The sequence below is a fragment of the Chroicocephalus ridibundus genome, chromosome Z (assembly GCF_963924245.1).
Source record: "Chroicocephalus ridibundus chromosome Z, bChrRid1.1, whole genome shotgun sequence".
Lineage (NCBI taxonomy): Eukaryota > Metazoa > Chordata > Aves > Charadriiformes > Laridae > Chroicocephalus > Chroicocephalus ridibundus.
This window is the reverse complement of record NC_086316.1, coordinates 25178231-25200148: the sequence shown is the minus strand read 5'-3', so window position 1 is coordinate 25200148 and position 21918 is coordinate 25178231. Positions and strand designations below refer to the sequence as shown.

At 37.3% G+C, this 21918-nt stretch overlaps 1 protein-coding gene across 1 annotated transcript in view; it reads right to left on the bottom strand.

The window, feature by feature from the left end:
- Positions 1-9273: 9273 nt before the first annotated feature.
- Positions 9274-21918, bottom strand: part of FBXL17 (F-box and leucine rich repeat protein 17) — a 288146-nt gene continuing 275501 nt past the window's right edge. The window contains exon 9 of the mRNA XM_063320440.1: positions 9274-10999. Coding sequence (XP_063176510.1) covers positions 10862-10999 — 138 coding nt within the window. The 3' untranslated portion in view covers positions 9274-10861. The remainder of the gene's footprint in view (positions 11000-21918) is intronic.

The following is a 21918-nucleotide window of genomic DNA, read 5'->3' as shown; positions in this document are numbered from 1 at the left end:
CAGCAAACTCATAGAAAACGTCCCAGTGCCACAGTAGGTTGTCTGCCATTCATTTGGATTGTGTGGGTGTGGATCGTGTGATGGATCTTGCTGGTGAATTCTTGGTCTTGTTGGTTTCGGTGGGATTAGGCTTTATGGCAGATTCTTTTCTGTTTGTCTGTTTTATAGTTTGTTTTTTCTATTGAACAGATCAAAGCTGAGAAACAAAAATTCATTTTAAAATAGTAAGAAATGAAGAAAGGAATACCAAGATGACTGACAGTGATTTTTTTTGGAAAAAAAAACAAAAAAAAAACGTCCATGGAGCATGAACATTGTGCAAGGGATTGCACCTAGCATCTAGGAAGAGGGCAGAAGAAAACAGCTTTTTTTTTTTTTTCCGTTCAGAAGGGATTAAGTGATTTTCCACTGTGCTTGTTAGAACAACTTGAAGGAAGAGGACTTACTTCTGCAACCACTTAAAATACAAAAAAGCATCAAATTTAGAAGGTTTCTTGTTAGTTTTGTTAGAAGTATTAATATCGTAGTGTCAACAGCTCTCGATAGAAGAAAATACAATCAACTGCTTAAATAGCACTTTAAAATGTTCTCTTCTGATTAATAGCGTGTTCTTGGTCTGAAGATTTCAGGTAAAGGTTAACTGTAATTTATATTACATACCTACTCCATTACTGTGCCTTGCACTGCTACTAGAGATAGGTTTATTTTAGGAGTGAAAATAATTTCTAAATGTTTTCTCTTGTATAAGCCATTGTTAAGTCTCATTGGAAACTTGTTAAAAAGTAGTATTAACTCTTTTCTTACTTCCTGAGTGACCTGAGGAAGACCTTGTTGCTCTTTTCAGCACCAAGGACTTTCTAAAAGCTATGCTTACTGAGAAAATCTTATTTATTCTCTCCAGTAGCTTTTTCACAGGCTTCAAAAGATTGAGCCTCCTCAGAGTCTTAGAAATTGACAGAACTCAAGTTACACTGAATAGTAGACACCCTCGTGTTTGTGGGTTTTTAGTGCTCTTTGGCCTTCTGTACGTCCTCAGCTCAGACTATGTACACTTAGAGGGACAAATCCTGACCTAGGGAAGTAAGGAGGTAAGTTCCAAGGTGGTGTGAGTATTAGGATTGTAACTGAGGTTAAAGCAGCCCAAATTGATGATATCTCCGTTTTGAAGGATTGTCAAATGGGTAGCCCTCAACCACTCCTTCAAGCCTGGTCCATTAATCCAAGTGCAGATATGGCACATTCCAGCTGCGGGCTCCTCTACTTTACTTAATGGGTAACTACAACATACATCACATATTTTAGATATATCCTATGTTTCTAATGGCATTTTTATTTAAAAGACTAAGGCAAAAGTTCGCTCAAAATTAGAAAGGTAGTGGCTCTACTCTTTTATGGAAGTTTATGGTGGATCTTAATGCTTTGTGACTTCACCTACAAAGAAGATTCATTATTACTGAGTATTAGCACTAATACTAATGGTAGTACAAATGCTAATGCTGTGTACTTAGCACTGAACACTAAGTATTTTCTAAGCAAAGGATCAAGAACAAGGTGTAACTAAGATGGTCCTTTCCAACCATGAAGATTGTATGATTCTATGATAAATCTCATTAACACATATATAAGTACATAGATTGATGTAATGACAATGAAGTGTCCTTCATGTTATGTTTTAGCTAACCAATATAAAAATGTTAGCATAGTAACAACAGCTTTAGAAGTGGGCTTAACTGCGTTAAACAATAAAGGCTATGGTTAAAAAAAATTCTTTAGGGGTGACTCCAGGCAAGTCAATGAATTAAGAAAGTAGTTTTTGCAATGTAGTTGTCAGCAAGTTAGACTGGTTGTTTTGCAGACATCCTAAAAGGAAGCAAAATCTGCATATCACTTGTTTCTTATTTATTTTAGTAAAAATACTAGTGCTTTCTGGCAGGGAAAAAGAATCATCCCTTTCTTAGACATCATCAAACAAGGGGAAGGAAGAACAGAGGTACATGCAGGAAGAAAGTCCTTTATTTTTGCTTTTATTGGTGCAGGCTTGACTTACAGAGAGAAAGAGCAAGAGAGACATTTCTAGGGCCCTTATCATAATGGTATATGGGCATCCTCTGCTAAATTTCCAAAACGCCTCAAGGACTTAGTCACCTAAATCCTGCAGAAGCTTTTGAAATTCTTGCCCTTTGTCTAATGCTAGTAGTAATCTGTGATTCTTGTCTGTTACACTCTGATGATGCAAAGAGTTACCATTTATGATCATTATCTGTCCCAAGTTTGGTTTTTTCCCCCTCCCTTTTTTTTTTCTTCCCAATTCCTGTATTTCTGTTATCCCCACATGTTCACACCATGGAAACCTTTCTCCTCCCCCAGGTATACTGGGCAACTTCCCAGACTAGAAACAAACAGATGGGCTGATCTATGGAGAATTTCTCTTCCTTTAATGTTGCCCTTGCCACTTCCCAAACATATTCTGTCTTGTTGGCAAAGATCCTACACAAGGCATATTTGTTTCTGCCAAGTACCAAATCTTATCCTTATGTCATGGTGTATTGAGCTATAGAATATTTAAGAAAGTTAAGATGGCTTTCTTTATATGTATTTTTTTAATGGATTCAGATGTAATATTTCTCTCCAGTTTTCAAGAATATCAACAGAACTCCATTTAAAAAATGATGGGTACACATACTTACAAACATACAAAGGTCAGAAAAATAAGTTTTTGAGGGCTGATCATCATTTCAGTATTTAATAGTTACCTGCATTTGCTCAGGTCTATCTCTGCTAAAGAGAGTTCTACCACCCATAGAAGATTTACCCAGTATCTTTATTTTTCACAGGCAAATTTTTCACAGGCAAATTTCCTGAGCTTAATTTACTGCATACCTTAGCTGGAATAGTTCTCAAGCCTTTGCAGATGCAAAGTCACAGGGAGCTGCCTGGCTATATATGATTTTACATGCCTTGCAGACAGCTCAGAGATGCAATTGCAGAATCGAGCACTCATGGACAGCTGGGAATTTGTGACAGTCCCTGAAGGACTTTGCAACCATAAACCAATGACTGGATTATACTGATCCATAAATGCATTTTCCTCCTATCTCTGGCTAACGCAATACCAATAGTTTTCCTACTGTTAACTATTTCTGAAGCCACACACAAGTGAACATAAAGCAAATGGCACATATTCAAACAGAAAGGCCATCAGGTCGTTTGCTCTTTATGCTAGCGAAAGACTTCAATATGTGTACTGCTGCAGAAAGCACTAAATACAGAAATATTCCCTAATTTAAGTTCTGCTTTCAGAAAATTTTGCTAAAATGTAGTGATTCATTCAGAGCATAGAGGGAATTGGTGATAACGTCTACTCCAGAGCAGGAAGGCTCAACTGATGACCAAGCTGAGATTGATGGGCGCAAGACAACGCATGCCTTAAACCCTCCTGCCCTCAGGAAGCGGTGGCTGCATCCAGGGATCCTGAGGAGATGGGTATTGGGCATCTCTCACACTGAACTTGTTTAGGAGAGAGTCAGTAGCTGTGGGCCAAGAGTGTGCCGGTGGCTGCTGGAGTTATGGGACAGCCCAGCAGCGCTCTTGACTCTGCTCATGTTACCAGGAGACGTGTAGCACAGAAACTAATGTCATGGGCTGAAAAAAACACAGTGCCTAGTCAAGGCCCACCACCAGACTGAAGCTGTATCTCCTGGTTTTCAGGCCTGTTTTATACTCCATTCAGTCCTACCACCCCTTTAAATTATGTTGGTCTGAAGGCTCCGCAGTTTCCCTAGGTTGTCACGACTTTTATTGCCTTGAAGATGTTGAATTTAAACTTTATTGTATTAATCTTTATTCATTGCTGGGTCCCTATTTTTCTTTAATAAAAAAGAGTAAAATTTGAAAACTTGTAATGAACAAACCCTTCCTTTGTTCTTCTGTTGGGAAGACCGTGAAGGCATTTGGACTCTGGAATTCTCTTCACACTTCTGCAGAGTCATTAAAAAGTAATTTTTCTTTAGTTACAACCATTTTCATTGCCATTAAAGATTTCCAGGTGCATTTGCTTCCTAATCAGAAACGTTCCTTTGTAGCAAGTTTGTCTTCAAGAAAAACATTTTTTCTATTTTCTAGCTTGCTCATTCACCTCAGCATTTGAGCATCTTTCAAAGCATCAAGCAAGGCCATTAACATTCACTACATTTGTTTCTCATCTGTCTCCAAAGAAAGAAGGATTTGAAACATTTTGTTTTGTCTATAAATATGACTTTGCTGCCTATTTTAGAGAAAAAAAACACAACCCATCCCTTAGGGCAGAGAATTTTTTAGTTTATGTTGGTTCAAAGCCCTTGCCTCACACATCATGCTTTACTGTGGTCTAGAAAGGTGTCTGTAGACTGAAACAACAGCATGAAGACAATTTTTCAGTCCATCAAAGGTAAGGACTGAGATGTTGATCTTGATTCAAGGAGAACTCAGAGCAAGGCACCTGGGACAAGTCAACTGTACTTACTGGGAGTTAGTGTTGCTAAGAAATTCCTTGCAGATTTCTCTAACAGTTGGTATTTTGAAAACACCAAAGGCTGTAGCACTTTGCCATAGGGTACACGATGAAAGCACGAGATTATGAAATTTTTAGTCCAGAAGCCTTTGTAACTTCATAGCAGCTGGAAATGTCCAATAATCCTGCTTGCAAAATTTTTAATTTTAAGACTTCTAAGGCTTATTTATACACAAACACTTTTCATAAGCTACATATAAAAAGACCTGCCTGAACATGGAAGTAGAAATAGTTCAGCTTGCTGTTATGGTTGTTTTTTTCCCAGAAGTAAATCTAAAACACAATCCCATTAGTAAAACTTTATAAAGCTGGAATACTTGGATTTACCCTACATAATCTGGACAGCCTTTACAAAAAACTCAACAACAAATAAAAAAATTTTGGCCTGAGTTTCTTTTTGACAACTGTGGAGATGCAGCTGTTACACAGACCTTTATTTCAGTGCTACCTTATTCCAGCTTGTGATAGTCAAGCAACCACAGCTGCAGTGGTGGGACTTAGCCTATTTGTTCATCTTAATCTGAGCCTAATGCAGACGAAGATGCAGAGGAACAGCTGAGCTATTTGAATGTTCTTTAGCAGCTCAGATCATCTGTAGCCATTGCATCTGTGAACAATACATGCAAGGAGCCAAGCACAGGGAGGTAAGGAATCTCAAACCATTTTGTGTGCTCAGTTTTATGGAAAACAAGACTTGGAAATATAAAAAACCATAAAATAATGAGCTGTCTGCTAAAAGCAGGACAGACATTCTTGGTATAAACACTAGTGAACAGCCAGTGAATTCTTGACTTCAACACTGTCCACATTTTCTTTTCTTCTTTCCCTACCAAAAGAAGCAGCCCATTTCATTTGTATGAGGAGTTAGGATGAGATATTTCATGCTGTAATATGAAATGTTGGAGTTCTCTGATTTAGCTGCTGTGTAACATCTCATCCATGTGACAGCTCTGTTTCCTTACTCACTTTGCCTTGGGTCCCCTTTTTGACCTGCAGCATTGCAGCAGCAGATCAAGCAAAGCAGAAGAGCTCAAGAATGGGATATTACGTTATGTTTTTAAATTCCTGAAGGAGCATAAGCAAAGAATGTCACGGAAACACAATAGCAAATGAATCGTTTCATTTGTTTGAAGTGTGGATATTTGACATATGTGTAAGTTTCTTACCCTGAGGTTATTGATGCCTGTAGTTTTGTTGAAGATATTTAGCGGAGGCAGTCGGTTTGGCCAAAATTTCTTGGCTGCAGAATAAACAACTCAGAAGTGAAATGTCAGAAATTCTTCTCATTGACTAATCATCTGGATCTGTAGTTATGAAACAGTATTTTATTTTATTCTTGCTTGAATTTAGCTCTGCAAGCATGAGATATATAAAATACATTATAGATATCTAGAAATACACATACATTTTTTTTTTAATCTTTATTTTATGAAATGGAATGAGACTATTTTCATTTGCTTCGGACTTGATGTCCAGCATTAAATATTTTCTGCATTTCTGTCTCTCTCTCTCTCTCTCAAAAAAAAAAAAAAAAAGAAAGAAAAGAAATTGTGTGCAGTTGTCCAATCAATAAGCAGCTGTCTGCAAAGCTCAATGTTTCGCTCTGCATACACCCGCTTGTCAGCTCAATGCTACTTCCCAGGATGAGGCTGACTAGAAGCAGAGAAAAGATGATATAGTAGCTCAAGAACAGTTGAAGCATAACAGATTACAGGGATTTGGGAGCTTAAACAAATATTTATCAGTAAGCCCTTAGCTTAATTTTGATAGACTTTTGCAGTTAAATGTCTATTTCTTTTCCTCAGCAGAACTACACACAATTTAATGACTGGAGCTCGGGAAAGGGAAAGGGGGTGGTGGTTAATGAGGATGTATGGGATAGTGTGGGACCTGAGCATGACACAAAATAGTATGGAATAAGGGGTGGAGAAGGTCATGGTTTCAGTTGGGATAGCGCAAACTTTTTTACTGGCAGCTGGTGTAGTGCTATGTTTTGGATTTGGGATGAGAATAGTGTTGGTAGCGCACTGATGTTTTTGGTTGTTGCTAAGCAGTCAAGGCCTTTTCTGCTCCTCACACCGCCCTGCCAACAGGTAGGCTGGGAGGGCATGAAAAGTTGGGAGAGGACACGGCTGGGACAGATGACCCCAATTGACCAAAGGGGTATTCCATACCGTATGACATTGTGCTCAGCATATAAAACTGGGTGAAGAAAAAGGAAGGGGGGGATATTTGGAGTGATGGCTTGGGATTTTGGGATTGTCTTCCCAAGTAACCGTGATGGAGCCCTGCTTTCCTGGAGATGGCTGAACACCTGCCTGCTGATGGGAAGCAGTGAATGGATTCCTTGTTTTGCCTTGCTTGTGTGTATGGATTTTTGCTTTACTTATTAAACTGTCTTTATCTCAATCCATGACTTTTCTCACTTTCACTTGTCCGATTCGCTCCGCAATCCCGATTGATAATTGTTACCCAATATCAATTCAGCCATTTGAGAGTGAGAGTCAAATCTAGTTAATGATGGCTTACCCAAATCCCAGCTCAGTGATATTCTCCAGGTCTTAGTCAGCAAACTGCCTGCCTCAACACATGGCTGAAGACACCTCAGTAGAGCAGCTGACCCCTAAAGCAGATGGGGAAACGTGGTGGTTCTTGTTCCACTGATTATTACTTTTCAGCCTTTCCATGCTCATGTCATCTGTGATTCTAGCTGACCTGTTTATTGTACCCTTTTAGTCCTTTGGAAGGCTCTTCAGCATTTTCTTGACATTCTAAGGTAACACCCGTCAGTGCTACCATTTCTTCCTCTGCCACACACGGTCATCTCTCTCAATTATGCTGTGTTGCTCCTCCAACTCCACTTACTCCTTCCCATTAGCCTCCCTTCCTTGCAATATCCCTTACCTCAGCTACCTTGTTATGCCATAACAAATGTGCTGTAATGAAGCTCTATTTCAGTACTGAACAAGATGTAATTAGGTTTCTTGACAGATGCAAGCAAGACTGGCATCGGAAAGCTACTTTTGGGAACTCTGAGAGCGCGTTCAGCTGTGGAAAGGTTCATGACACTATTGTGGAAGTAGCTCAGCGTCCCCTTAATGTACACTGATACATTGATGAGGAAGTTCGCTCTCTACAAGTCCCTGAAAGGAGGCTGTAGGGAGGTGGGGGTTGGTCTCTTCTCCCAAGTAACAGGCCATAGGACAAGAGGAAACAGCCTCAAGTTGTGCCAGGGGAGATTTAGATTGGATATTAGGAAAAATTTTTACATTGAAGGGGTTATTAAGCATTGGGACAGGCTGCCCAGGGAAGTGGTTGAGGCACCATCCCTGGAGGTATTTAAAAGACGTGTAGTGCTTAGAGATGTGGTTTAGTGATGGTTTTTGTCAGAGCTAGGTTGATGGTTGGACTAGATGACCTGAAAGGTCCCTTCCAACCTAGGCAATTCTATGGTTCTATGATTGTGTGAGGACACTCCCTTCCACATCGCCTTTAAGTGGTGAGAGGTGGGTGGAGTGACCATCAAGTGAATTATTTGAGTGGTATTAGAACAGAATTTTACCTGGATTTAGAAGAGTGAATGACTGAAAACAAAGGTTATCTGCCTTTTTTCTACAACCATCTGTTGCTTAGTTAAGAAAGCACTTAGAGCTTGCCCAGCCTCCTCTTCTGCAGGCTGAACATGCCCAGATTCCCTGGCTTAGAAATGTCTCTGATAAGGCAAATGCTGAGCCACAGGTTATCCATCTTAATGGCAAGTTCGCACAAAGATCATGAAGGAACAAAGACATTTTGTCAGTAAAGCGGGCCTGTTGGAACCTAGGATATCCAGCATGTAAACTACCTGTGAGCTTCTGAATCCACTCTTAAGTTTTGAGTATGAGAAAAGAAGGGTAATTTTTCTTTTTACAAGAGGCAATACCTGTTTTTTTTCCCCTAAATGCTATTTCCCCTAAATGACATTTCAAAAAGTAAAGAGTGTGCAATACTGTTATTTATTCCTATAAAATCATTTAGGAAACATTGACTTATTATAAGGAAATTAAAGAGCTATCTGTGGCAACACTGCAGTTAGAAAAACATATTTCCATCTAGAATTCCTGTACCACATAAACTTCCAAATCATGTAAATGCCAAGATCCATGGAAATTCATTAGCCACACTGAGATCTATAAAGATCAATATGTTCAGAAAAATAAGAGAGAGATGAATAGTCAGTAAAAGGCAAAACTACTGGAAGTGACTTAATGGCACAAGGGAAAAGAGATGACCAACTGGAACAGTAATACATAAACCCCCTTAGAGTTATAGAGTATTTTAGACTGAAAAAGATCTCTGGAGTTCATCTAGTCGAACTCTGTCACTCACAACGGCGCCTGCTTGGATCAGTTTGCTCAGGACGGACCATGCCCAGATGAGTTCTGCATATTTAAGGTTGGAGATTTCAGTCTTTCTCTTAGCATAGTCTAAGCACAATTAGCAGCACAGATAAATAGAAGACACCACATATTTTTTCTTTATTTTATTAAACGCATTGCAAGATCAAAGGTTTCACGAAAAAATAGAAACTTACAAATTGTGTGAATATTTTTAATGCACTCATAAAAAGACATTAAATGAAAAATGACTAAATTCTATCCTGTTTCTGCAATATATTCCATTGGCTTTATTCTGAAAATATTGTTGCCATTTTTGAGTAAATAAAAAGCCTAGCATTACACATGTTCACAAGTATTTACCATTTATTTAAAGCGAAAACTTTACCATATATTTTTTCCAGAGAAATTAGTTCATCCCCATTTTGAAAACTCTAATAAGAAAACATTCAACACCCTCACTGGAATTACTGTGAGCTGATGTTTCTGTTGTAAAAAATTATGCTATGGAAATCAACAGTTTTACAGAGAGTTATACAGCCATATTAAACAAGCTTCTAGGTTATACTGCATTAGACCTTCTGGATTAGCAAAACATTTTGACAATAATGGCAACTTTTCAGCTTAAGCATTTCATACTTTGCTGTAACGTTAAAAACAAATATCCAGTGTTACACACCTGAAAACATTCTTAACCAAATGGTAATACTATAAAGGCTAATGCAACTTCAAATTGAAGCTGCAATGTCTGTATTTTAACTATCCCCATGTCAAATTTAAGTCCTTAGAATGCAACGTGACACACAGAAATTAATCGTTTTGTGTATTTACTCTGGGTATTTTCTTGCATACACTGTATGATGAAGCATCTGATCCTACAAAATGATACCCATGATGGGACGTGTGTTTAGACCGCCTTCTCAAGGTAAGCACTCTTTGCATTGTAAGATCTGTTGTAAAGTAACAACCACATGGGAAACGAGAGGAATCCTGTTACTGGCTTACACCCATTCATCTGGATTTCCCAATTCAGCAACATAACAGCATAATCAGAGGAGACAAGTTCACTTTTAAAAAAAAAAAAAGTAATCTTTTCAATCAGATATTTAAACATTGTCTGTTAACTTATTTCTGATAGTTGGTGTATTCAATTACTGTTTGACTGTATGAAGTGGGAGCTGGTTATCAGTGTTAGGTTAAGCACTGTTAACTCACTTATAAAAATGGCAAGGTGGAAGGATCTGGAAATCTCTACAGCATCTCTTCTTTTAGACAGAACAAAATGAAAGGAAATATCTATTCCGTTGAGTGGTAGAAAGAAAAGAATTCAGATTGTCCATTAAATATAAATTCTGTCATTATCATTATTTACTAAAATTTCTGTTCAAAATAATGATTTGTATAATTATAAAGAGGTTTATTAAAGATCACAATTTTTTGTAGATTTTCTTATTACTGTGCATCTAAAAGCTCCTGGGGTAGCTTTAGTAAATAACAAGGATCAAGTTATCTCCCAGTTTCAACACAGGCCTCTGTCGATCAACTGCACTGGTGCTAGCACTGAGTTACCACTCACAAATCAAAGGAAACACACATGGCCAAGGCAAAGTAAAGTAAACAAAGGAAAAAAAGCTTAACATATTCTATAACTCAAACTATAATGAGAACTAGTAGCAATCCACTTCAAGAAAACTGCCAAAGGCTTTTATATCTTTTATGCAAAGAAAAATGCGACGCATTTCTAAAGTTTTGCTTCAGTATTAGTACTTAGTTGTACAGTACATTAAAATCAGTGTACAGCTTTTGCCATTTTACTGTAACCTCTGTAAACTCACAATTATATTGCATCATATGAAAGGTTGTGAACCCTCTGCAATCCCCATTATATCTACTGAATGCAGCAGAGTGGAACTGTGGAACACGTTGGTATAGGCGGTTAAGAGGCAGTGGACATATTGGGTGTCCAGCCCATTTGATAAGCCCGTTCCAATGTCCTCTTGCAATCTTGTAGTACAGTACTGAAGGTTATATGTGGATACTGCTGCACCAGCTGCTCCACCGTGGCTTCATTCACCTGCAACCGAAGAAAAGAATCTGTGATGTGCAGAAAGCAAATAAAAGGGGCAACGCTATGCAAGCTAAAGGAATGATCGAACTTTGGACTCCTGGGAGGACTTGCAGGATTGGGCTCTTCACTGATACTACAGGTGTTCATGCATTTATCGCAAAACAAATATAAAGAATGTAATGCTCTGTTAGAGAAAAAAAAACCAACACACCTCGATTTTATTGTAAAGGGAGAAGTTTTATATAGCATCCTAGTAAATAGTGTATGATTATTTGTGATTGAGAGCAAACAAGAAAGGCAAATATCTCCATTTGAAAACAGCTTTGTTTAGAAAACTGCAACAATGTTTAACTACCTGTTAAACTATTTTCCTTCCATGCTTGACTATGCAGGCCACTCACAGAGCCCCAAACCTAATTACTGAAAGAAAAGCCATCCTGTTTAATGAAGTGCTGCGCAGAGTAACAGATTTCTATCTTGAAATAGAAGTATATTTATTCAAACTCGTTCAAGCAGACATAGGTTTGAAATGTAAGATTTTCTTGGCTTTGGTAAATGAAAATTGATTACATCTATTAATTAATTTACGGCACAGTCATGATACTTTTAAACATACTAAGTAGTAACTCTGCAATTAACCTTACTGAAATGAACTTGCAGTGTGTGGTAGCTATCAATGTGGTTGCAATGAAAAATAAGGGATAACATGACTAAACACAGGAAAAGAATGCAAACTATTCTATATGGCAGGTAGATCAATTTACCAATTACCAATATAGGTCAACTTTACCGGAGGTTAAAAGTCCTGCATGTCTTCACATACATCACTGGTAGAAGTCTTCATTTTGGCCTTTTGGTGTGAGGCTAACACTGCACAAAGGGTTTTGTGGGCAGAAATGTTGGGATCAATAATTAAAACATACAAGCTTGTCAGGTCTGGGATGTACCTCCTAAATCTTAGACATCAAAGGTAACACCTTTATTCTTGATTAGACAAGCCAATCAGACAACTCCAGCTAAACCTAACACCTTTACCATTGCAGCGCTGTGAGGGGATTAATTTGTCAATTCTTTTTAAGCTGATTGCAGTTCATATCACAGAAGTAGACAGCTTTCTTCAGCCTTAAGATAAATAAAAGATTAACCTAAGAACCATAAGTTCTAGGTAGCTCTCTTTGAAATCTTTGCTGAACACTTGGGCGTTTTAAAATGCATCGATATTACATTTAAATATAGGACCACCTAGATCAGCAGGATGGATAACTGACTCCATCGGTTGCTTTTTTCCCCACAGTGTTCCACATTCAAGGCCAAAAGTAAAAAACTAGACTAAAATGTTTACTACCATTTCAAAGATTCATCTTGGGAATGATATTTTAAAGCACAGTGACCACAGTATCTAATAATATTTTTGTCCTTAAAACATAAAAAGGAGTGCATCCTTCTGAACAGTGATTGCACTCAATGACAAGGATAAATGAAAGGTTTAATACCCAGTTCTTCTACTTTGATAATAGAAACACTCAATCTTCATTGGAAGTTTCATCTAGCTGAGACTGATTTGGATAGAAAACTGGTTTAACCACCCTTCACAGCACAAACTGTACATTTTGGCAAATTACTACTTTACAGTAACATCTTCCAGTGCTGAAAAACAAGAAGTGACTTTTAATAAATCAAAATGAAATCAGAGAGAGCATAAGTCCTCCGAAATATTTGATATTTATAGCTGAATACATACTTTCAAACTGTCAGTAACACTTCACAGAAATACTGCTTGGAAGGGAAGAATCCCCTAAAGCAGCAGTCTTTGCTACTTTTTGCCTATTCAAAAAAAGTCAAAAGCATCTTTTCTTTAAATTTGTGGTGCAGAGAGCCATGGCAGAATCTATCATACTGCCAGAAACTTCTCTTATTGGTTAACTCAGACACAGCGAAGATGTTCACCACAGACAGCTGTTCATTCTGCTCTTGCTTAGTGTGAAATTTAAAGAAAAGTTGTTGTTTATCTACTATATATCTGCAAATATTACTAGTAGACAGAGCTCATTAGGATTTGACACATACCTGTTGGGCTTTATTTGTTAGAATAGTATGGATATTATGGCTTTAGAGCCAATATCATAAGCAGATTTTCTCTTACAGGAAACAAGAAATAAGGCAAATTTGTTACAAAGATGATGTTTGAATACAGGAACATAGGTAATGATATCCATGCTCTGGTGGACACTATCTCTGTGTCCTGCTGTCTTTGACTCGAGACATTTACAGAAGCTACAGTCTAGCTAGATATAAGCTAATCTATTTACTACCAGGCCAACTTCAGCGAAATAGATACTTCCATGATACTCAGGAAGCCAGATGATGTTACAACAGTATCTTTCAGTCTTAAAACTTATGAAGAAATCTATGGTAAACCAATTAGGACTAACCATTTGTCCTAAGTTTTTTCTGATACAATTATTACTGGATAAAATTTTTAATACAATTGTTAATAATTACTATTGCGACTTTACTAAACAGGAGAAAGAAACTTCCAGTATTGAGCGCCAAATACAGTTACAAAATAAAGCTGAGTGCACAGAAGATCGGTGAAACCATTGCAGAAGTGACACTGACAAAACCAGCTATTTTATGACTAATACATGAATAGTAGAAGGTTTTTTTCATTTTTCCTAGAGTGTTAAATGAACATTTTAAATTATTAGTTTGATCCTAGACAATAACTTGAGTGGTATTAAACAGCAAAGTAACAACAAGTCCTACATACACGTTTGGAAACATAACAGTTACAGAAAGAAATTACTCAAAGTTTAAAAAATGTAGTTTACTCTCATGACACAGGAAGAAATTATCATACCAAGTTCCACGACAAATGATCAAATATATGTAACTTTTAGTTAAGCGTAAATATTTTTAATCCTAAGAAAGTAACAGCAACTAGTTAAAAATTATGCTGGACAAAATAAATTCAATGTAAGGTTACACAACAGAAGAGGGAGAAAAAGATCCTATTTGGCAGTGGAACAACCTACATGGATCCCTGGATGAGAAACAAATGTGGAAAGTTAAGCCACAAATGATCCCCTATCAGAAGATTTCGAAAGTTTTTATTTCAGCATGAGAAAAGTGAGGTCAAACACTACAACAGTGTAAAATTTTTAGTATTTTAAACTTTCTTTTATATTGGACTAAAGCTGCACTACCTAAAAGGTAGGAAAATAGAGAAAGCAAAATTTTATTCTTCATTAATGAATGAGATAAATAATATCTAAGTCAACTCCCTTAGTATCCTTGTCATCAGTTCCCCTAATGGTAGGATTCAGACGAAAAGAAGTCTTAGGCCTAACCATTAGAACACAAGCTTCTGTCTCTTTGTTAAGATGCAGTCTGGCTGGTGATAAAACAAAAGTACTGAATGCCATTCCCAAAATAAATTCGTAACACAAACAGAGCAATTTTCCATTCTGAGCTTGAACAGTCTTGTTCAATGAATGAAAACTAAAAATCTTCGCATCTCAACGTGCTTTAAAACGTTATATTTTTCTTCCACAGAACTTTCATTAATCTTCATCTTTTGAGTTGTCACAAGGAAGACTACTGTCTGAAGACAAACTAGTTAGATTATCTAATACATAATCATTCATTTGAATTTGCATAGCCCTTCAATTATGTTTTAACACATCATGAAAGAATGCAGTCCTTATCATTCAGAGTCCAAGTAACAGGTTTGTGTGAATCCTGGTCATCAAACAGAAAAAAAACCCCATCGACAAAGATTGGTTTCAGACTTATTTTTTCTTGCTGAAATAAAAATTTATTCTAGGCCAAAAAAATAGATTAAAAAAAAAACAACAAAGGAGATGATGGGTTACAGAACCTGGCAGGGCCAAGTGATATCATCGGCTTTTGACTCAATTAGAGCAGTTACCTAGAAGTCACAGTTTTGAATCCTTTTTCCTTAAAGACATCTGAACACATATCACCTATTTCCTAGGACAGTATCCTTGACTTTGTGACAAATGTTATCTGGGGTGGGATAATCTCCTCAATCTCCTCTGATGGTGATAGTGTGGTTACGCAGACAGTATTTAAATATTATCTGCACTAGAGAAAAAGAATACTTCCTCACGTGATAATTAGGAATTCATCTGGGAAAGAAGAACATGAATACCCATCTAGTCCATGTGAAGTGGAAGAACATTGACAAATCTAAAAGGTTTCCTAGGTAAGGAAAAGCTTCAGGGTAACATCCAATTCACTTGATAATTGAAAATAAAAAGTTACCTCCATTCTGAGTTAATAATTGAAATCAATAAGTAGCCATATAATTAAAAAAAAACAAACCCAAGCCCCTCAAACCTAGGCTCCCATGCAAAAACCCCAGACTTGCAAAACTGGATTAGTGCAAAGGTGCAGCATTAGAACTTAGGAAAACTTGCCTACGCTCCTTAATGGTTCATAACATCATACAGGGATGGACTGCTGAAATAATTTTTGCATAGTATGTAACTTAGCCCTTGGAACAGGCATGTGGCTAGCTGATTTTGGAGAGTGCTGACATCACGGGCACTCTCTTTCTGAGGAAAATACAGGTATGTACCTTCAGTTATATAACTGTATAGGCCAGTCATTAATAAAAAATAATAAGCCAAGTTACAATATGGCTAGTCTGCAATATCTGTGCAGAAAGGCATCAATAAAATATAGAACTGCTAGCTTAATTTCTGAAATCTAGTACTTGTAGAGAATTTTAGGGAAATGTTAGCAGGTGAGAAGTAACATTCTCACAAAAAGATTTTGAGGGCTGCCATACACATGATGTTTGATAATACAGGTCAACGGGGCACAAGTATTACCATTACATTGGTAGATATAAAGGATCACAAAACCAACCTGACACAAAAGAAATGCAAATTACTTTGTTCCAAAAGGGCTTCCTTACCACGTTACTGACATTTTTCTTGATGGAGTGGTATCACAGCATTAGAGTCCTGAAATTTGTGTGCATTTCTGTCTCAGTATACACAGAGCAGTATTACAGGAAAGCCAAATTTGTATGAAGTGGACAATGAAATGACTCTATAGTCATTGTGTGTATCCACAATGATGGATTTCGGACACACTTTACATTCTAATTTCTCTAATGTTTTAACAATAAAATCCAAAATATACACGCTTGGAGTTATTGAGAAACACATTTTCATATACACTTTCTCTTCACTAAGCTGTAGTTTGCTTCCTCAAGTCAATGTCTTATAAAAAGTGCACTTTGTTAGATTTTTTTTCTGCTAATAGTTGAATGAATTGTATTCTCAGGTGGCCCAATTATAACTGTTGCCTGTAGCCATAACAAAATTAAAGATTTCTGGAAACGTTTTGTGTGAAGTGCACTTGATCAGCTAAGGCAGACATATTCCACAGAGTTTCAGTGACTGCCCTCATGCCCAGGGGCAGAACCTTTGTTTAGGACTTTAATAAAATAACAGCACTACCAATATTAGCACAATATCCTATAGTCCAAATAAAGTCCCTTACAATTTCAGCAAAGAATGCATTTTAACTTAATGGATACTGTTATTAAAGGAAAAGAAAAAGCACACATGCACGCACATACAAACACTGTATTTGTGGACTCATAAATAATGAAATTGACAAGTACAGTCTGATGTACTATTATTATCATGATATTCCACAACTTAATTGTGTCAAATTTTGGCAATTAATTTCCCACTTATATTTGGAAAGGGGAAGGAGCGGGTAAACAGAAATATCTGTAATCTTTTCTGCTGTGTGAAGTGAAACAAACAGCATACACAAACCTTCTATATTCAATGGCAGCACTTCTGGAAGGATTTCAGAAAATGTAGCAAGGTTGCTAGTGGAGTATAGCCCCTTTACAGTTCTTTGCTTAAATCTCAACAGAAAGGTAGAGTCCTAGAGGGATGAAATTCATTGCTGTGGTTGTTCACACAGGTGAATGATACTGCCTCAAACTGCCAGTCCCTGCACAATTACTGCAGTCACTGCATTATTGCAAACTAACAAAATAATCCATTTCAGGTCTTTGTGAGTTTTCATAGTTTTCTATCAGAGCCATTTCATTAATGCCTAATGCCTAATCATTACTGACAACACTATATTGGATATTAAAGTTGTATAAGTGATAAAGTTTTCATTCTCAATTCTCCTTGCTTATTGTGAGGGTTTACTTTTCTATTCAATCAGATAAACCATTCTAAAGGGGCCTTTTCATTTGGCTGGTTGGTCGGTTTGCTAATTCTGCTTATTTCAATCTGATGAACTTCTAGACTCCACCTATACAAGATTTAATGGTAAAAATATTACCAGTATCATAAGTATTTCAAATTTATGACGCAGCTGTGCATTACTTTGTTCTTACTTGTAAAAATTGCAGTTAATAAAGAACCATATGCAGTGAAATGACAGTGTTTATTTATACAGTGATAAATATTCTTTCAGATTACTTTCTGCCTGTTGAATTAATAGCACTGAATATTTTCCTTCCTATTCTGCTACATTAACAATAATTTGAGGACATTATTGTAATACTTGTCAAAACGACGGCCTGCAAAATTAACAGAGAAATCATTTTCAGGAAGTTGCCAGCTGGCAAAAATGACTGCAAGTTCCAGGGGACAATGCTTCTAAAAAATTCTCTTTTTTTTTTAAATAATAAAAATGATGACTACTTTACATTGCATTTTTCCTTAATAGTTGGCCTTATCCTGATTTTGAACCAATGATCAGTACTTGAGGGCCCATCTTTCTGCTACAGTATGACATGGTCGGGTGTTTGCTTTTTAAAAACAAGGATAGAATCATTAATTCAGCAAGATTTCCTCTTCTGCCTACTGCCATGGGTATGTTTCTGAACTATCAGCCTGGAAGATTAAAAAATCTTTTGGTAAAGAAACAGTTAAACTAGAAGTCCAAAAAGCTCAATTTGTCTAAAGAATCCTTTTTTATATTTTAGCAGATGCTTTCGTTCACCCAAGTAATGGATCTGTTACTCTAGTTGGCTGGGGAAAAAAAAAAAAAGTCTTGTTCAGTCTTTTAAAATCATTGGATTGAAAAACAAAGTGAAATAAATGCTATTTTTCTTTTGTTGTAGGTTAGCAAGGATAACTGTAGTTTCCTTCTAATGGCACTCACAGATTTTATGAATCTAAAATCTTCATTATTCATAGAGAGAGGTATCAATGGAGCTCCTACATTATACATATAAAACTTTAAAAAATACAGCATATCCTTTTTAATATTCAGCAACGTAACTTGAGCAAATTATAGTGATTTAAGAGAAAATAAGTGCTATAGAATTTTTCTTAAAGGGATGGATTGGATATTTTCCATCCTCTTCAGTATCACAAAACCATCATTTCAAACCTCAAAATGAACCCCTTAAAATATAAAAGAGGAAATGGTAGCAATTTGTCAGGGTTTTTGATCAGACTAATGATAGTTAGCATTTTCTGAAGGTGGAAGGCAAATTGCTGTGATAATTATATTAAAACAAGCCATGTCTCTGTCCTCTCGCTGTTCTGCTGTTGATTAAGAACAGTTTAGCTCAAAAACGTATTTGAAATTTAAAGACATATCTCTAGAACCTAAGATCTTACCTCTTCTTCACTTACTTAACTTCAGCTACAGACTATCTATGTAAATTAAAAGTTTGCGGATGAAGGGTAAAAATGTCTGGTCATGTTTACTGATATATATATTTTTTTTTTTAAATGGAAAACTCTTTTTGCCCTAAGTTGGTGAGTTTTTTCACTAGCTGGCATTTTGTTATATACAACAGAAGCTGCATCCCAGTTAGGCTAATGATTTGCAGTTTGCACAGGAATTATATTTACATGTATTTCTAAAACAAATTTTTTAGAATGATAAAGTCATAAATTATTTTAAAAATCTACTGATTTTCTAAAAATCTTACTCTTATTTAAGAGGCACATGATTTCTTGAGAGACCATTTCTATTTTTAGGGGTCACCTATCTTCCGTCCTGTCTGTGGTAATATAAAAGAGTTTGTCTTTTTGTCAGTTGTACTGACCATCAATTTCTGTGCTCTAACATCTCAGTAAAACTATAACAGGAAATACATGCTACAATTCATCTGAAAAAGTAATGTGGAATAAGCTACAGGCTTTCAGAAGTATTTTCATGAAAAGCAACCTGAATTTCTCAAAAAGAAAAGAAAAAAAAGAAAAAAGCAAGGAATGAAGGCTGTGATGATTTATTAACTGAAGTTGTGTATTTATTCATAGCTAACTTTGTCAGACTCACTTCATTTCATTCACACGTTGCTGTGAATGTTGCATTTTGAGGCCTCTGTTGTTCAGTGTCATTTTTCTGCATATTTTCCCAAGAAATGTCTCCTGCATTTACATGATAGCACTTCTGATAACCATTGCAAATAGCACCACAGCTACAGGAAAAGGATCTCGAAATATGAAAATCTGTGTGAGAAAAGTTGCAAACTCCACAGAAAGGTTATTCTGACACATTGTTCAACCAGCAAAGCTATCAGCCAGAAAAACAGATCAAGTTTTTAGCCACTATTTCCTAGGTGATACCCAGCCATTTTCCACAAAGGTGAAGATTTCAAACTGCCATTATTTAAAGCTGTTTGGGTTGTTGTGAAAGCACAATAAAGAAGCGTTACGAAGACATATTTAAAAGGAGTTATAGCAATAAATAGCACAGAGAACATCGCCCTCTTTCTCAGATGTAGTTTGGAAATATGAAATACAAAATATTTAGAAATAATTAATTGAGTAATTACAATAAGTAAATAATATCTAGATCAGTTTAGGGGTAGGAATGTACACATTTGTGTTCAGAAAAAGAATCTTGAAACGTGTAGATTTGATTCTGTAAATCTGATGCAGGCATCGTATTTTGCCCTTAGGATGCAAGTATGGCTCTTAGGAATCCTGATGTCAGTGTTTGTGGGAGAAAAGAAAGCACCCCATAACTGCCCACACCTCTATCCAAGTATTTAAAGTATTTAAAGGAAAGGACGAATTATACTTTAAAATACACATAGTTTTCTAAGCTGTGATACAAAAAGATACAGAGTGTCCTGGTTCTGGTGGGGATAGGGTTAATTTTTCCTGGTATTCCATGCCATGTGAGCCACGCCCACCCTGAGCTGCCGGGGGAGGGGGCAGGAAGTTGCTGCTTAAAAGCGGGCCGGGGCGGGGCGTCCCGGGTCCGGCCGGCGAGCGGCGGTTCCGTAATCGCGTTTGTATATTCCCCTATCCGTGTTGTTGTTGTTGTTTGCCTGTTCCCTTTGCTGTTCTGTTAAACTGCCTTTGTCTCAACCCAAGAGTCTTGCCTTTTCGTACGATTCTTCCTGTATTAGGAAGGCGCGAGCGAGCGGCACGTGGTTCTTTGTTGCCGTCTGAGGCTAAACCACGACACAGAGTTACAATTAAAATTTGGTTTGAAGAGCGGATAGTCATGTTTGTTTTCTGCTATGGGGGGACTGAACTGAGGTGAACTGAATATAAGCCCTGGTTCTGGAGACAACTCTGTGCCTGTCTCGGTATTTAATGAGGTGACAAATCAGAGCTTCAGTGTACCCTGGCAGTACACAAACCAGCTCCGTGTTCCCACACACCCACGTCAGGTCCCAAAACACAACCTTGGGCTTCAGCCCACAACAGCGCAGCACTCCTTTATGCGGAGAAACTGGGAGCTCGTGGTTTCACTGTGCTGCCAGAGCATTGGGAAGAGGCAACACGGGGGAACGAAGCCTGGCTCACCGCTTCTGGGAGTCGGGCACAGGGCAAACGTAGGCGCTAACACCAGAATGCAAAACAGAAATGTCTTTTTTGCCTTTTCCAATTACAAAATTCTAAAATGTCCTGCTTAAGCCTGAAATAACTACTGATTTTATCTCTTACCGCTTTCAAAAGAAATGGAGACTCAGAATGGCAAAATTTCTTTTTTGTGACTTGTGCAGTCCCAATGCTGTCAGGTGCCTGGACAGACCCACATACACATACGCACACACGTATGTGTGTGCGCACAGTTGATACCCTGTGCCTTGAGAGAGATCAGAAGGGAGAAGAGTCCTAGCTGCTTCCGAGTAACTGTTGATGTTCGTAGGTGGGTAACAGGGGAATTTGATTGTTCAAATATATGGGTACTTAAAAATATTTAGGGTCTACTTTCTCAATGCCTAAATACTTTTGGAGGTCCGGATGATAGTCTCTCAGAAGCGAATCTGACACAGAAAACCAATGGTATGTGTCTCACTGTACCTATGCTGTACAATGCAGGACTCTGTAGAGATCAAGCTAGCATTTCCCGAGCGACTCACAGAAACGGAAGCAATACATTATTTGACCACATCTATATGACAGTATCTCATGAACTTCGCTGAGTAATAATTGTCCTGGGCAAGGTGCTGTACTTTGGCAGTTAAGCTGCTATCAGGACTTATGCCTGTGTGCCCACACTGCCCTGCACCTCTCCAGTAGTGCCAGTTCATTCAGAGCTCTCTCCGGGCCCCAGACGCTACTGCTGTGTAGTGCAGGGAAAGTCATATTTGCCAAGTCGTGAAGGTGCTAGGCAAAATCAGAAAATAGAGAGACATTTGCTCAGTAGCCTTGTCTCTAATATTTTTACATTAAAAAGAATATTTAGATTTTGTGTATCTCAGCATAAACATGCTTTCTAAATGAAAATTATCCCATGGAGAGTTCAGAAAGACTTTCAGCATTTAATAATTTTTGACTTTTTTCTGTATGTGGTTTGTAAATAGTGATTACATTGCTATTTAGTAACACTTAAATGTTGAAAAAATAGTGTTGAAACGCTTATTAGAAAAGTTGCAGCTTAAATATATGCCCTCATTATGATGATCTCATGGTAAAGTCAGCATTTTTTATGAG